Source organism: Nannizzia gypsea, genomic scaffold (assembly GCF_000150975.2).
Source record: "Nannizzia gypsea CBS 118893 supercont1.1 genomic scaffold, whole genome shotgun sequence".
NCBI lineage: Eukaryota > Fungi > Ascomycota > Eurotiomycetes > Onygenales > Arthrodermataceae > Nannizzia > Nannizzia gypsea.
Genome location: NW_003345201.1, coordinates 3,465,416 through 3,481,133, shown reverse-complemented (window position 1 = coordinate 3,481,133; position 15,718 = coordinate 3,465,416). Strand labels below are relative to the sequence as shown.

Below are 15,718 nucleotides of genomic sequence, written 5' to 3'. Positions count from 1 at the left end.
AGCATCCAGGCTTCCCTTCGTCCGTATTACCAGGTATCTACATGGGCTTCCCTACGCTCTTCTTCCGATGACCCCAACACCGTTATCACTCCCTCACTAGATCTTGTGCAAACTTTGCGTCTTCTCGCCACCGACTTTTCGTTCCTATCCCGTACGCTGGCTGTGGCCCCGAGGCGTAGAATTGCCAACCACGTCCTACTTACTATTCAGACGTACATTTGGGATAGCATTCTGATGCGGAATTCTTTCTCTACCTCTGGGGCTGCACAACTCTCCGTTGACGTTTCCAATATCTGTGATACAGTAGATGCTGCTATTGGCACAAAGACTGGTGAAATACTCGCAGCGCGCACAATGAAGAAACTACAGGATGGGCTATTCATCCTGAACCTGGAGATTAAAGCAGGAAAAGATCATCTGGCCGGCACTGGTGACGATACTAGAACAATGCTTAGCTTATGGGAAGCTGAGAAGAGGCTCTTTGCCAATAATGAAAGCGCACGAGGCGTCTTATCCGAGCTTGGTATAGATACACTTACCGAGGCTGATGCCAGGTCGGTTTTAGAGAGAAGAGTTGAAGTTCGCAGTTAGATATACTCGGTACGGTAATTGAGACCATTTTATTAGATCTTCATTTATCATCAGTTCAGGGGACTTTTCATATTCTATATTTGACAAATCTTATACACACTGAAGATAAGAATACTGATGCTTTTAGAAAGGATAAATCCCGATAAGCATCATAACTCGGTCACAGCATTCCGTCAAAGCACAAAATCTGAAGCAGCCGGAGCGCCTTGAGGCCCCACGGCCCATTTCAAGAGGGTTTTTTGGTCGTTGGCCAGGCGCTGGAGCCTGGTTTGGATTTACAAAGTTCGAATTCAACTCTAGCCCACGCTGCTTCCTGACTGCTTTGGCGCCCAGTTCCAAAACTACCTCGACAAGACGTTCGACTGTTTCTTTTTTAGTGTGAAGATTGACGACACATCTGAGGTATTTGCCGTCTCCTTCAACCTGTGCTGCAGCTGGTGGCGCATAGTCAACCATAAATCCTTGCTGGATCAGATCGCTGGCGATCATGGAAGTAATCTCTCCGTTGAGCTTTCCCCGTTCTGCTTCGTCTGCCACCTTGTCGGAACTGTGGACCATCTGTTTAAATGGTGCATAGAAGAAACAGATTTGGAAGCATGGTGGCGGATTCTCACTGAGAAGAATTAAATCCGGAGAATCCGCAATGAGGTTGCAAAGATGAACAGCAACATCGCTTGCAGCATCAATTCGTTCTTCGTACCCCGACGAGCCGATGTAATTCCAGTTCAGGAACATTTTCAGGGCATCACCACGACGGCCACATTGCAAAGTCAGATCACCCAGATCCCATATCTCAGAGCCATCAGACACGTCATTATGAAATAGGTATCCAGCGGGAAGTGTGTTTGATCCGTGGAACTGAGTCATATCAGCACCCAGGAGGAAGGAGCAAGTCAATGGCACCCCGAGCATTTTGTGAGGATTTATGGCAATACTGTCGGCCATATGTGAGCCTTCAAGCTTATGTTTCTGGCGGTTAGAAAAGATAAAAGCACCACCCCAAGCTCCATCAATGTGAAACCAGAGTTTATGTTTGCGGCAAATCTCAGCAATTTCCGTAAAAGGGTCGAAAGTCCCTAAAACTGTGGTCCCGGCAGTGGCATTGACGAAGAGTGGGGTTTTACCGGCGTCCTTTGCCTTCTGGATCTCCTCATCAAGCTTCTGTGGAATCATTCGTCCTTCACGATCAACAGGTACACTGTGAACCGCGTTACTCCCTAGTCCGATCATTTGCGCCGCTTTCTCAATGCTATAGTGTCCATGAGCACTCGTAAATAAAACAAATCGATGATCGCCTGTTCCGTTCTTCTTGGTATCAGGGAATAAAGTATTCCTTGCCACAACAATGGCCGTAGTGTTGGATGCAGAGCCTCCCTGAACAGCGATTCCACCAGCGTTTAGTCCGGTAAGGCCAAAAAGCTCAGCAAATCGCCGTGTGGTCAATTTTTCGATCACTGTCAATGCTGGGGCCGACTGATAGACGTGCACGTTGGCATTCAATGTCCCAAGGAGCAACTCTGCGGCCAAGCCAGGAGCGTTTGGTGATGAATAAAGCTTGTCCAGAAATCCTTGTTGCCAGGTATTGACGGAGTACTTTAGAAGGTCATCTACAATTCGAACAAGTCCATCATGCCCTTGCCCCGAACTTGTTAAACCTTCACCGAATACCGCCTTAAGCTCTTCTGGGGACTTAAAGTCGAGAATCTTTGGCTGAGAATCATCACCATTTTTCTGTCCTGGTACCTGTAACGCGCGGTCTGCCTGCTCAACAAACCCAATAACACGCTCCTGGACAGAGTTCAAGACCTAAAACTCCCATTCTTAGCCAGTTACTCTAGTAATTTAATACCTATTCAAATGATTACAAAGTAGAATTGATGCCACACCCATCGTCTCAGCGACGATGAGAGACCACTGGGTGACTCACTTTCCGCACTTCTTCAGGCCGCTCCATTCTATCGTGATTCAGGGACACTGTCAACTCGCTTCAATCAGTGGAGAAAGCGTTGCATAGAAGTTTGGTGTTGGATGTGGCTGTGATCTGATATATAAAACCCTAGATTTCTACATCCCTTATCTTGTTGTATCACGTGAGTAAAGTTCCAGCCAACTAAATTTGTCATCGATATTACGTAAAGGCAATCACGGCGTGACGTCACTCAGTTGCGGCTTTTTACTGCGCTTTCAGAAGGCCGCTCGGCGCCGACAGAGCCTGCTTCTTGCCGCGGGAGCCTTGATCCTTGCCATCTGGCTTCTCCTGTTGTTCGGCTCTTGCCGCATATCGCGCCCTGGCGAGATCCAACTTGCTCTTAGCCGGCCCGGCGCTCGAATCGGCAGTTGAAGGTGAGACTTTGGTGTTGTCGAGCCCCTTCGCCTTCGACATCCATTCTCCCCGTTTTCTCTTGTACAAATCCATCGACCAATTCCTCCACACTGCTCGTCCCAAGAACGAATCGCGAAGGGCAGGTTCGTTATCCGCCAGTTCTTGTGCCAGCCTTTGTTTGATAAATATCAAGTCGGAGGTAGCGTCCCAGAGAGCGTCAGCGACATGAGAGCCACTGCTATCCAGGGACAAGTCGCACATCTGTCCGTAAAACCGGGGTAAAAATTGTCGACGAAACTGGGTATTCAATTTGGAGGGTTTAAGAGCCTCTTGAAGCGCACGAGATGCTGTGGGATTATTCGCAATCTGTATTAGAGTCTCTGTTGGTGCGGTAAGAAAACTGGACTGTATCATTGCGGCAAGGGTGCCAGATGCTTGTAACATGGATTGTGCCAAAAGTGATCCATGGATATGTTGAGGGGAAGTTCCAGCCTTTGGTTTCACTTTTGCAAGATCTTCAGCATCCTTGTCTTTTGTCTCAACCCCTAGAATCGCCTTAAGGCGAGCAAGGCCGTCCTCACCATACGCTGATTCCAGTGCTTTGGCCAATGAAGCTGTATCAGCACTTCGAATTATCGAGCGGTCTATTATTGTTTTGATAACATTAAGCCTTGACCGCTGGACTAGTGAAGGTATTTCAGGAAGTATGCTTTCAATTGCTGATTCGAGATCTTCCCTACTCACCCTCTCCAGCACTTTGATAACAACATAGGAAGCTATCTCATTTCGCGCCAAGGAACCAATCCTTTCGCGAATGATATTCTTGTAGAATGTTTTGAAGAATTTCCCGGGAGCGACCCGGACAATCGTTTCTAGTAATCGAGAACCAACTGGATCATAGAATAAACTGTTTAGAAAATTCACGCCCTCCTCCTTGGTTTCAAGGGTATCGTCTGGTATAAGCCTACGGAAAACAGAATTTTTGTCCTTGAGTTTTTCTGTACCCATGCACCCAAGCTCAATTGACAGAATGACTTGCAGAACAGGGCTTCCGATAGGATGGGTGGCAAGTGCCTGGAGATAAGTAGAATTCAGACCAGCACTTAGATCTGATATCATCCTTCTTAAGGTGTTGTTGAATTCCACAGGAACTTGTCTGCTTCCCTGGATGGTTAGCTCCGACTGAGAAGTTGGCGTTATAGAGTCCACATTTTCTTTTTTCCGGCTGGCAAGAACCCTCGCATTTGATTGACCTGCAAGTGGCTCACCGGCCAATATCAGCAGTAAGACTCTTATCGTGTGGGACGCAAACGATTCGGTGAGGAGATATCCCCAATTCCCTTCCAATTCCGAGATGACACCTAGGAACAATTCCATCGCAGATCTCTGATTCAAGGGTTCATCTTGTCCTCCTTCCTCTCCATTATTTTCTATAGTTTGCTTTCTTTCTTTTTTTCTATCCTTAGGTTTTTCCATCTCGGACGTTACAATCGGCGCCGCACGTATGAACAGACATTCGCAACAGTGGCTCGCGAAGCGATGTTGAACAAGGTGTAGGAAATGGCCCGTAAATTTCTCAAATAAGGTCTTCACCTGCCCTGGGGTAGACATTGCAATCAATTTTTCCATGAGTCTAGAGCATGACTGACTGCAAGCAATCTTTAATTCCTTCCCTCTAGCTTCCGCGTAAACACTTTCAATGAACAGCCGTTTATCATCATCATCCTCAAAAGAGTTGAGTTCCAGGGTCTGACTCGCTTTTGAGAAATATTCCTGCTCCTCAGCGTCAAGAAGCCCATAGAAGGGAGTATCATCTTCTTGTCCTTGCTCTTGCTCCTTTTCAGTATCGCGGGTATCGAGGGGAATATAGTCGTCTCCAGCTTGAGCTTCGTTGTCTTCGTCCGCGGTTCGCTGACGTTTTGGCGAAGTAGGCACTTCATCATCCTCCCATTTTCGCTTCGACTGACTTTTTTCTGCCCGGCGACCTCTTTTCTTCTTTTCGCGAGGCATGGTTCCTATATGGCGACGGTGGTTTGCGAATATCTTCCTTTCAGCTTTTTGAATGAACTTTTTTTTTTATCATTTTCGAAAAGTTAACTTCTTGGTTAGTTAACTACCGAACTAAGGCTTGATAGCCAAGCTTGATATCTCCACGTGATCTTATCAGGCTCCGACCAATCATATTCAACTAGTTACCATACAAGAGCTTCCATCCAGATATTCACATCTTCGTCCCCTTTCTGTTCCAAAGATGACAGTGGACCGAATCATTTGCCAAGGAGGCAGATGGTTACACTGGTATCGTCTTTATTCTGTGCCTGGATTTCCCCCTTCTAAGAATTTGAAAAAGGTGATCTCGTTGCCGTCAGGATCCTCCAAAGTAAACTGTCGATAACCCCATGGCTGGTCCTCGATAGGCTTCGTAATCTTAACCTTCCCTTCGTCGAGAAGGATATTGTAGTACTCGTCTAGCTCTATGCTTCCCAGTGCAATCATTGTCGAAGAGCGATGGAATATTTCTTGGTCGTCTTCACCAACACTTCCATCCGCCTTTGCCTCGTCAGGTCCTGAAGATGGTAACTTTGTTTTAAAAAAGTAAATATTGGCATCTGCCTTTTTGCCAATAAATACTGAGCAAAATGTCGGGATACTATTTACATCATCATCGGGGTGCGTTCCTCCGAGTGTAAAGTAGAGTGATTTCGTGTAGAATTCGATAGTCTGGGGAATGGAGGTGCTGCAAAACTGTGGAATAATTTTCCATGCGGATTGCGAATACGTCGCCATAGCTTTAATTTGGTGTATTTTCGATTATAGATTAAATAGGTTTGAGATGTAAATGGCTATTTAATCTGTATATGTTGACTTTCCGTGACTGATGATGTTCGTCAATGTCGTTTAGCCCATAGAAAAGTTACGAATTGGTGTTTTGGACTTAGGCAGCAGCGGTTCGTAAAGTTAGTTATAATATTTAGTTATCCACTTGACCAACCATGTAACTCCTACCAGACGATAAACTTCCCCTCTTATGAATCATATACTTTGATAAGTGTTTTATTCCTAGTAATTTTCTTTTAATTTATGTCAGCATTAGATTTTAACCAGACGGAGTGAATTCTCATTTGCAACAGCCTCAAGGAATCCGCCTACATCAATACCCGAAGAAGTCAGAATATGCTCAAACACATAATGAAACCACCTTGATTCCGGGAGCTCAAAATACTGAAAATACCCCAAAGAAACAGTAGCTGGGAAAGCAAACATGGTCACTCCGATGGTAATCAATTCTGGAGTCAGAAAATATTCAAGGGACCGGGCAATGTTGGTAGCGACCACATATAGCTCAGGCGCAGAAATGGGTAATTCAGCCATCGAACATGTGGTCCTGCTGCTATCGTCAAAGTGTAAGTTGGGTATAGGTGCATTTACTTCATGCCAACGTTTATCCTCCTGGCCTGAAAGGAACTGGTATGCCAACCAAAGGTTATTGCAAATCAGCAATTGGGCTGTCCAGTAGAGCATCTGCAGATGGGCGGTCTCCGTGTCCAAAAAATGAATATACGACGAGAAAATGGGGTGATCTCTGATAAATTCCTCCGTTATGCTGATTGACAACATAGAAGACCTTTCCCAATATAGCGGTTCTCCTCTACCGGCCCAAAGCGAAATATTCCATTGACCTAGCTTGTTCAATAGGTCACGACAATTCCTAGAAACTTCTTCAACTCTATATGGGAGATAGGGTGAATTATCTTCCCGAATTAGATCAATTGCTCGTAGAATGGATGGTATTGAAGCCAGCAGTTGAAGTAACTGGTGGCTGGGTTGATTTCTCGCTTGTAGCAAAGGTAAACAGGTCCACTCAGGGTCTGCCAGAAAAGATGGCTGCCGAGAGCCGATAGCGCGTATTATCTGTTTATTCTAACGGTTAATAGCGTTGAACGAGATGCGATCAATGGAATGGAACACTCACAGCAAAGTGACGCAGCCCGAGAAACAGCTGTTTCCTGAAAGTTGTCCATTCCGAAGAATTTGGCTGTAATCGTATAAGCCGCGTGGCCCCGTCAGTATGACTTGCCCAGCCAAGGCCTCTCATCGGAGAACCTTCAATGGCCTAAATGGTTAATAAATTGGTCAATAGAAGAGCAAGTAGCTGGAGATAATTTGCGACGGTAGTACCTCATAAAGGGCTAAGTACATTATCCCTGCTAGTGATTCGTCATCCAAACATTCAGAGTTGATACTGAGGCGCCGGTATAATTGAGCTAGGGCCGAAGAGTAGAACTGCTGGCCTTTGTACACGATTCTGGAGTCATTCGATAATTTGCCAACCCTCGCGAGACCCAGGGCAAGTAATGCATTACGCAATATCGGGTTTTCAGTATTACTGTGAGGCCCTGTAACCATCCAGCCTGTAAAGCATGATTGGCGTAAATTTTGCGCACTGCTGCCGATATTTCCCAGAAAGATGTTTAAAAACAATCCAGGGTATGACCCAACAAGAAGCGACTTTGATAGCGCTTCTGCATGACTTGTCAGCATTACTTCAGTAGTATCGCAGGGAACAGTGATGTTCTTTCGAAGTCTATTCTTTGAGCTTGGCACTACTTTATCTGGGATTGCGTGGACTTCGCTTTGCTTGCATGGCTGGTTGGAAGTATGGATAAATTTGAGCTGCCGCCCGTAACCACCACAAGAAATGCCTAGTTTCTTGCACTGGCCACATGAAGGCCTTTGCATATCACACTGCAAGTCCTTGTCAGCTTGCATGTACTTGATATGGGGTTTGGGGTTCTATCACACATACACCTTTCTTTCGCCTTCGGCAAGTGTTGCATCCTGCAGATATTTTTGGCATATTGCTTCACCATTCAAGTAAAAACGAAAGTGCCTATTTCATAGCTCTTTAGTACCAGCACCAAGGGGAAAGAAAGCGTCATCTTTCTTATATTTATAATGTGTAATGATGAATGGGGCTGTTAACTGTGCCGTATGGTCGGAAATACGAGGTCACCTATCTTCTTTTTGGGAAAGCTATTGCGCGGAACAGCCACGTGATAACTAAACTCTAAACGCGGATCTCTTTAACCAAGCTAGGTTGCTAAAGTAGGTTAGTTAACTTGTTATTAAGGTTTAGCCAAACTCTGAGCTTGGAAGAGACAAAAATAGAACGAATACGCTCCGTATTTCCCAGCTCTCATCAGGTCAACATTCACGTTAAGCGAGCACGCGTTGGTCCATTACGTAGTACATTCTATAGCGCAAAAGATGCCTAGGGACAGTCATAACAGAAGAGAATATGGCGGCCTTGTATTAGTATCAGCGCCATTTGGGGAATGTAATATAAAGGCCTTGATAAGAGACATCATGCAGAGAAATCCAACATTTCGACAAAGGAATCAATTGACATTTAGACACTAGATTGAAAATTCAATACTTGGCCTACGGAGTGCTCCATTTAGAATCGGAAAGATGAAGAACACTGTCAAGTTACTCTTTCAAAAGATATATCAACCAGTTGGATTTTCCAAAGGATATAACTTCATTATATGTCAGTATTCGAGCTTTGAATTACCATCTCTTCAGCTAACTTCAGTATAGTTTTTGTCCTTGCTGGAGCATTCATGGGATTCACCCTGGCACGATTTCAATACCTTAATATTACAGGTAATTTTTGCAAAAAAGGAAATGCTGCTCCGGGCGAGTGCTTCTATTACCTCAAGCAAACTCGATACCATGTTGGCATAATTCTTCACCTTGGATGCATTTTGCGTAAGCAAATTTCTTCACCCTCGGATGTTCTTTTGTATGATACATTTCCTATGGGAAGCTAACTCGGTTTTTATAGCTGCTTCATTCCTGGCCTGCTTCCAATTCGTACCTATAATTCGGCGCAAGTTTATTCTGTGGCACCGGATTTCTGGGTATTTGATCATGCTCCTGGTGCTTATTTCCAATGTTGGTGCTCTTGTCATAGCACGGCGGACATTTGGCGGCACATTGGATATACAGGCGGGCGTAGGGGCCCTTGTACTGATGACTACCGTTGGAATTGGGTTTGCATATTATAACGTCAAAAAGCTCCAAATTGATCAGCACCGAGCGTGGATGATCAGGTCATTCGTATATGTATGACTCCTTTCCATTTTACGTCAGCCTCTGATTAATACTGATACTGGGATGATAGATGGGAGCCATTATCACGAACAGGTTCATATTCGCAACTGCTGCGACAATAATAACCGCGATTGGTGGGTATAATGCAGTTTGGCCCTGTGATAAACTTGATTATACCCTTGGCTATAACGAGACCTTAAGCAAGTATCCGAGCTGTTCCGCCTTTTATGACGGATCAAAACCCCAACAACAGGCACTTGTCGTTGCGGACTTCAAAGGTGGAGATGAGAATGTGTCAGCAGCTATAGGCCTCAATTTTGGAATGGCAATGTGGATTGCTATCTTTATACATGCCATCGGCGTGGAGATATATGTAAGTACGGTACATCAGGTTACTGCGCTGTGAAATGCCTTGCTAACAGAGATACAAAGCTGCGGCTAACGCCTGGCGAGTCTTTTCGTTTGCGACAAGTCTCTTATCAACTCCAGCTTGAGGCCGGATACCGCATGCCAGGCAAGGCAGGGCTGACGGCCGAGAGATTCGGTGATTGTAGTGGAATGGAGGAATCGTAAAATTTCCTTCGGACCTCGGATCAAATTGATGAATTTCTCCTCGTTACCGAATACACATATATTCAGTGAGGATAATGCTGAGTCGGTGTTCCTTTTCGCTGTCATGCGCTGAAGTTAAGGGTAAGTTGGCGCTACACCTAATTTGGCTAGCTAGTTCCTTGGAGCAAATCGTGCTGGCGTATGGCGCTTATTTAGACATCAGCTTATACTTTGAGGTTTTATTTAGAGACACATGGCCTTTTCTCGTCAAATTTAAGAAATACTGCTTTTATTTAAAATTTAATATGCCCAATATTCTCGTATCCTATGTCTTTTATGTGGTGATTAGGCTACAGTAATAACCATACCACATCAATGCCCTCTACAACGCAGCGAAGTGGCATACTGCCATCGGCACAGAAAGCAAATAAGCCCACAATGACGTTTGATCTTCTTGTGACTGTCTTTCAGAAAACACTATTCCATCCGTTTATTGCTTGGTTGATACCCCTGTGCCTGGTCGCTCAAGCGACACCATATTCCCATCCCTCCTTCATCATTACAGCGACATATGCTGCTGTCCTGAGTTCATTTGTCGTGTTATCATATGTAAATAAGCGCTTAGCCTACGGACCACCGCGCAATGTCGATTTCAAAAGAGAAGTTGTTGTGGTTGCGGGTGGTGCTAGTGGACTTGGGCTTGCGATAGCCGAAACATATGGGATGCGAGGGGTGAGCGTCGCAGTCTTGGATATTAAAGACCCAGGCGAGAACAGTGGGTATGTAAGATGGGACGAATTCCCAAGTCTGGAATACTATAAGTGTGATATGAGCAGCAAGAGTGAGGTTGATAAAGCAGCTAAGAAAATAGTGAAGGATGTATGCCACCAAATTTCTTCTTTTTCTTGGTTGTCACAATCCTGTCCACTGTGTTGTGTCCGGAAATGGTTTGTTTGCTAACTAAAGTATTACGCTTACAGCTAGGGAGGCCAACGATTTTTGTGAACTGCGTGGCAACAGCCATCAATGGTCTTCCCTTACTCTTCCTTTCAGACAAGGCAATCGAGACAACTATCAAAACAAACGTCCTCTCCCATTTCCATGCACTCAAAGCATTTATCCCGGGAATGCTATCCTCTCGGATTGGAGGTACCATTGTCACTGTCAGCTCCGTTCTAGGCCATATTACCGCTGCTGGCTTGTCAGACTATTCTGCCTCAAAAGCCGCTGTGACCGCAGTGCATAGAACTATAGACGCAGAGGTACGGCTGTTAGGAGCCTCAGGGAGAATAAAAACCATTTTGGTTGAAACTGGTCAAATTGCCACGCCATTATTTGAAGGATTGGAAACACCAAATAGCTTTTGGGCTCCGGTATTAGAGCCAGTCCAGGTGGCGCGCGAAATTATATCCATGATCGATAGCGGAGATGGGGGAGTGATCAGAATGCCGGCTTATGCCTCATTACTGGGAGTTTATGCTATGCTCCCGGCATCTATTGAGAGATTTGCCAGGTACCTAAGCGGTGTTGATTCAGCTGTCGCTAAAGCAACTATTTCAGCCGCTGCGGAGAATAAGGAGCAAGCTATGCCTCTTTCAACAAGCAGCTCTGAGGATAGCGATCACGACGACAGCGACAATTGATAGGGTATCAGCAGTAAGATATCAATGATTCGCTAGAACCCACGAAATCTCTTTCCGTTTATATGGATTCCGGCGTGGGTGATTATTTTTCGGTCGCCAAGACCATCTTCTCCCTCTCACTTCGCCGCGGCTTTACCACCTTGTTGTTCTTCCTCACATTTTCTTCACGTCTCTTCAATGCCTTGATTTCTTCGCCCTTAATTTCGCCGGCTTTCTTTATAGCTTTGGGCAGGTGTCGATGGCGTTTGATGCGACGAATTTCAGGCATATGAGCATACCGGCGTTTCAAGGCCTCATCGTACTGCAGCTTTTGGCGCTCTTTAGCGCTCTTGATACCGCCTCTGGAGGAAGCATTAGACCGCCAGAGCCGTATATTTCCATCATCTGATCCAGATAAAACATAGTTATTGTCTGGTGTGAATTTTGCTGAGAAAACTCTGTGGAAAACAAACATGAAATTAGCCCAGCGGGAAATACGAAAATAGTACTGGTATCCATTTGGAAAATCTCACCTCTGCATGCGCTTTGTATGATATACGTCTCTTGAGTGTCCCCTCTCCCGGTTCCAAAGCCTGATGGTACGGTCATAGGACGCTGATACCAATTCTTCGCCCGTTGGACTGAATTCAACATCCATAACCGCTGCGACATGGTCTTTGAGAACGTTTAAAGCGCGATCCATCTTTCTCATATCAAAAATGTATATGTTATGATCCTCGTTTGCAACAGCGAAGTTGAATGCTTCCATCGGGTTCCAGGATATTGCGTTTGAAGCAAGATTCAATATCACTTTGGAAATTGGTGATGAGGTACGTAGGTCATACATCACGATAGATCTGTCAGTAGCAGTTGAACCTAAGATGGAGGTCTCTGTCCGGTTGAAGGCTAGAGACGTAATGGTATCTGTACTCGTAGGCCAGTTCAGAGTCTCCGAAGGGGTAGATGACGGCCTTGAAAGATCATAAATCGATATGACGGATGAAGCCACGGCAAATGATGGGTGAGTCTCGTGGCGTGATACACTGGTGAATGCACCTTGGCCAAGGTACGTTGCAAGCGGAGCAGATTCGGCGGGGGTGTTGTATGGATCGAAAAGTTTGACAGTCTTGTCGCTGGCACACGACAGAAGTTTTCTATCGGAGGTCCAGCACATGCCCTTAACAATATTCTCATGCGCTTGCGCATGCCATATTTCGTCGCGCGTGGTCAAATCCCAGATCTTCACAACACCATCTCCACTCCCACTGGCGAATCTTTCGAGGGAGATTGGGTCCTTTGCCATGCTATAAACACCATCGACATGCCCATTCCCCAGCTGCGAAATGAAAGGAGAAGCAAACATTCTCTCCATCTTTACCGCGTTAAGCGCTCTTGTGTATTCGCGTGCTCGTTCAAACGGATGCTGGGAGGGATCAACATTCCGCTGCACCCTTTGCACATTGGTGCCAGGAGTCTGCTGCGTGGCAGCAGACCGAGAAAGAGCTTTAATTTTCTAAAAACAAGCCCATTAGAATCATGTTCAAACATTGCTTATGGGATACAACTTACCATAATGACGGGTTAGCTCACGTCTCTGCGGACATCTTTTTGATATCTTTATTTTACTTTTTATTTTTTTTTATCAGCATTTTGATCGATGAAACTTTAAACCGGAGTGGGGGAAAATAATATTCCACAATATGTCCGTGGCCCTAGCTTCAGGTCACTTTCCTAGCCAAAACATGTCGACAGCAACTCTTCGCATCAACCAAAACCCATATTTCAAGCGTTAGCCTACTATATTCTGGACATCAGAAGTCCGACTCAGTTGCTAGCCCTTTACCTGCCAGGAAACGAGCTACATTTCTATACTTTACCTCACCACCATGGCTCCAGCCCCCAATGAAGCTGGCCGGCTCGCGGAGGCGGAGGCAGCAGCAAAGACTGACCCTACCAAAGCTCAGAAGATATACCAAGAAGTGGTTGCCGAAGGCCCTGGGTCTAGCGAAGCTGCCTCTAGAGACTACGAAGTTGCCTTATTGGGCCTAGGAAAGATTTATCGCGACCAGAAGAAGCCCAAGGAGCTTGCGGAGCTACTGAAAACCAGCAGATCCTCATTCTCCTCATTCGCAAAGGCCAAGTCAGCAAAGCTGGGTACGTTATTGCTACATAGTGGATAAATGAGGTCGATCTTAATTAACGCATTTATTTCTGAAGTCCGCCAGCTACTTGACTACTTCGCCGATATCCCAAATACCCTCGATATCCAGATTACTGTCATCAAATCCTGTATAGAATGGGCTGTTTCCGAACGACGATCATTCCTCCGACAAAACCTTGAAACCAGACTTGTGGTGATATATATGCAGAAGCAAACATATTACGATGCCCTTACCCTCATCAACTCTCTTCTCCGCGAGCTTAAGCGCTTAGATGATAAACTTGTCTTAGTCGAAGTCCAGCTACTTGAATCGCGCGTCTACCATGCCCTTGGCAACCAACCAAAGGCCCGTGCTGCGTTGACATCCGCTCGAACTTCGGCAGCATCAGTGTATACCCCACCCTTGCTACAAGCCGGCTTAGATATGCAGAGCGGAATGCTACACGCCGAGGATAAGGATTTCAACACAGCGTTCTCTTACTTCATCGAAGCTCTTGAGGGTTATCACGCTCAGGAAGATGCTAGCAAGGCAACATCTGCACTTCAGTATATGCTCCTCTGCAAAATCATGTTGAATTTGGGAAACGACGTGAATACCTTACTCTCATCGAAGCACGCAATTCGATATGCCGGTACAAGCCTAGAGGCTATGAAAGCAGTTGCACGTGCGCACTCGAATCGATCTCTTGAAGAATACGAAAAAGCTCTGTCTGACTACCGATATGAGCTAGGCGGTGATGTGTTTGTCCGAAACCATCTTCGAAGACTGTACGACGCCATGTTGGAGCAGAACCTCATTAAAGTCATTGAGCCGTTCAGCAGGGTAGAAATTGCCCATATTGCGAAGATAGTGGGTTTGGACACACAGCAGGTCGAGAAGAAGCTGTCCCAAATGATTCTTGATAAAGTGATAATTGGCGTACTGGACCAAGGTGCAGGCTGCTTGATCATCTTCGACGAGGCAGAAAGAGACAAAGGATACGATGCTGCTCTGGAGACCATCGATCGGCTTAGCACAGTGGTCGACCTGTTGTACACTAACAAAGCTTCTTTACTAGAGTAGCCCTTTGATTCGTGAAGAGACGCTCGATATTGAGGTGTGACTATTTCCCCTTTTCTGTGGCACAATTTCTGTAAGCCTGAAGCCATTTGGTCCCTTTAGCTACCTCACCCCAACACAGCGTCATATTCATATAGAGAGCAGTCAACTGGTCGACTTTACATCTTCATATGGAGCCTTCTCGTCTGGTTCGTAGTAGTAAATCTGTATCCAAAGTTTCCCCTTTGTACGCGCCAAAGAAAAGTAGCCTCACCACGTGACGTGACAAAGCAAAAAAAAAAAAAAGAACGAGCGTTGTTCGTGATCCTTACAACTTTTGCTCCATCACGATATGCGCGGCTCGTTTACCTCCCAGCATCCACCAAAGCCAACACATCTTATCAAATCCGGCCCGCTACTACTGGTCGCGACTGCCTTTACTAGGCCGTTTATATTGGCGACTCTTGACTGACCGCCAAGATGAATGCTCCCATGCAACAGCCCAATTATCGTGGCTATCCACAACAGGCCGCTTACCGATCTCCAGCCACGCCACGCAGACACGGTCCTGTCCCTGGTGAGTGTCTTACATACTTCTTATTAATATAACAATCCTTGCTCGTGTCAACTTGAACCTGTTATATTCAAGTTTTCCGTTACCAGAGATTTCTAATTTGAACACAGTAGGTATGCCAATGCCGCAACACGCACCGCAAGCCATGCCAAACCAGCAGATTCTTAGCCAGCGCCATGCGTCGAACCCAGTTGAAGCCGCTGTAAGGCGAAGTCGAAAGCCGACGGATAAAAACCTACCAGACAATGTGGAAGATATCGTGATTGGGGACGTGGCGCAACATTATAAGCGACTCCGAGAGGTCGAGAAACGACTGGACGCGTCTATGATCCGGAAGAGACTTGATATTTACGATTCTGTTAATAAAAATACGAAAAGGTACCGGACAATGAGAATATGGATATCCAACACAGTCGAGAGTCAGCCATGGCAACAACAACAACAACAACAGGATTCCTCCAATTCAGACGGAGCGATGGGAACGAAATTGGGCGCAGGACGATACAGGGTGAAAATTGAAGGGCGATTGCTTGATGATGAGGCCGACCCAACTGTATCAGACGAGAGTGACGAGGAAGGGGAAACCGAAAACCGGGGAGGTGAGCCTGATGCGATGGAGGAGAACTCTTCAAACACAAAGCCAAACAAGCCGACACCACAGCGGAAAAGGCTATCTCAATTTTTCAAGGCTATAACTATCGACTTTGACAAGCCAACCGAAAACGGGGTCGCAGATTTG

The 15,718-nt window shown here is 45.8% G+C and overlaps 10 protein-coding genes across 10 annotated transcripts in view; 5 read left to right on the top strand and 5 right to left on the bottom strand.

Moving 5' to 3' along the window:
• Positions 1-591, top strand: part of MGYG_08925 (hypothetical protein) — a gene marked incomplete at both ends in the record, with an annotated part of 2,641 nt that extends 2,050 nt beyond the window's left edge. Inside the window, one exon of the mRNA XM_003177151.1 lies at positions 101-591. Coding sequence (XP_003177199.1) covers positions 101-591 — 491 coding nt within the window. The remainder of the gene's footprint in view (positions 1-100) is intronic.
• Positions 592-714: 123 nt separating this feature from the next.
• MGYG_08924 (hypothetical protein) lies at positions 715-2,545 on the bottom strand (the record flags this gene model as incomplete). The annotated part of the gene is made up of 2 exons (XM_003177150.1): positions 715-2,397; positions 2,519-2,545. 2 exons carry the CDS (start codon positions 2,543-2,545, stop codon positions 715-717), a joined length of 1,710 nt encoding a protein of 569 aa, XP_003177198.1.
• Positions 2,546-2,764: 219 nt separating this feature from the next.
• On the bottom strand, positions 2,765-4,924 carry MGYG_08923 (hypothetical protein; the record flags this gene model as incomplete). Its single annotated transcript, XM_003177149.1, has 2 exons — positions 2,765-4,512; positions 4,564-4,924. 2 exons carry the CDS (start codon positions 4,922-4,924, stop codon positions 2,765-2,767), a joined length of 2,109 nt encoding a protein of 702 aa, XP_003177197.1.
• A 297-nt stretch (positions 4,925-5,221) lies between these two features.
• MGYG_01279 (glyoxalase) lies at positions 5,222-5,701 on the bottom strand (the record flags this gene model as incomplete). Its single annotated transcript, XM_003177148.1, has 1 exon — positions 5,222-5,701. One exon carries the CDS (start codon positions 5,699-5,701, stop codon positions 5,222-5,224), a length of 480 nt encoding a protein of 159 aa, XP_003177196.1.
• A 303-nt stretch (positions 5,702-6,004) lies between these two features.
• MGYG_01278 (hypothetical protein) lies at positions 6,005-7,772 on the bottom strand (the record flags this gene model as incomplete). The annotated part of the gene is made up of 4 exons (XM_003177147.1): positions 6,005-6,826; positions 6,888-7,028; positions 7,094-7,660; positions 7,722-7,772. The coding sequence occupies 4 exons, from the start codon at positions 7,770-7,772 to the stop codon at positions 6,005-6,007; spliced, it is 1,581 nt and encodes a 526-aa protein (XP_003177195.1).
• Positions 7,773-8,386: 614 nt separating this feature from the next.
• Positions 8,387-9,604, top strand: MGYG_01277 (hypothetical protein; the record flags this gene model as incomplete). Its single annotated transcript, XM_003177146.1, has 5 exons — positions 8,387-8,465; positions 8,516-8,686; positions 8,763-9,043; positions 9,102-9,404; positions 9,464-9,604. The coding sequence occupies 5 exons, from the start codon at positions 8,387-8,389 to the stop codon at positions 9,602-9,604; spliced, it is 975 nt and encodes a 324-aa protein (XP_003177194.1).
• Positions 9,605-10,021: 417 nt separating this feature from the next.
• Positions 10,022-11,226, top strand: MGYG_01276 (hypothetical protein; the record flags this gene model as incomplete). Its single annotated transcript, XM_003177145.1, has 2 exons — positions 10,022-10,462; positions 10,564-11,226. 2 exons carry the CDS (start codon positions 10,022-10,024, stop codon positions 11,224-11,226), a joined length of 1,104 nt encoding a protein of 367 aa, XP_003177193.1.
• An 82-nt stretch (positions 11,227-11,308) lies between these two features.
• On the bottom strand, positions 11,309-12,777 carry MGYG_01275 (SOF1; the record flags this gene model as incomplete). Its single annotated transcript, XM_003177144.1, has 3 exons — positions 11,309-11,663; positions 11,739-12,718; positions 12,775-12,777. The coding sequence occupies 3 exons, from the start codon at positions 12,775-12,777 to the stop codon at positions 11,309-11,311; spliced, it is 1,338 nt and encodes a 445-aa protein (XP_003177192.1).
• Positions 12,778-13,091: 314 nt separating this feature from the next.
• MGYG_01274 (26S proteasome non-ATPase regulatory subunit 11) lies at positions 13,092-14,429 on the top strand (the record flags this gene model as incomplete). Its single annotated transcript, XM_003177143.1, has 2 exons — positions 13,092-13,359; positions 13,423-14,429. The coding sequence occupies 2 exons, from the start codon at positions 13,092-13,094 to the stop codon at positions 14,427-14,429; spliced, it is 1,275 nt and encodes a 424-aa protein (XP_003177191.1).
• Positions 14,430-14,885: 456 nt separating this feature from the next.
• Positions 14,886-15,718, top strand: part of MGYG_01273 (hypothetical protein) — a gene marked incomplete at both ends in the record, with an annotated part of 1,827 nt that continues 994 nt past the window's right edge. The window contains 2 exons of the mRNA XM_003177142.1: positions 14,886-14,982; positions 15,093-15,578. Of these exons, the coding sequence (XP_003177190.1) occupies positions 14,886-14,982; positions 15,093-15,578 (583 nt within the window). The remainder of the gene's footprint in view (positions 14,983-15,092; positions 15,579-15,718) is intronic.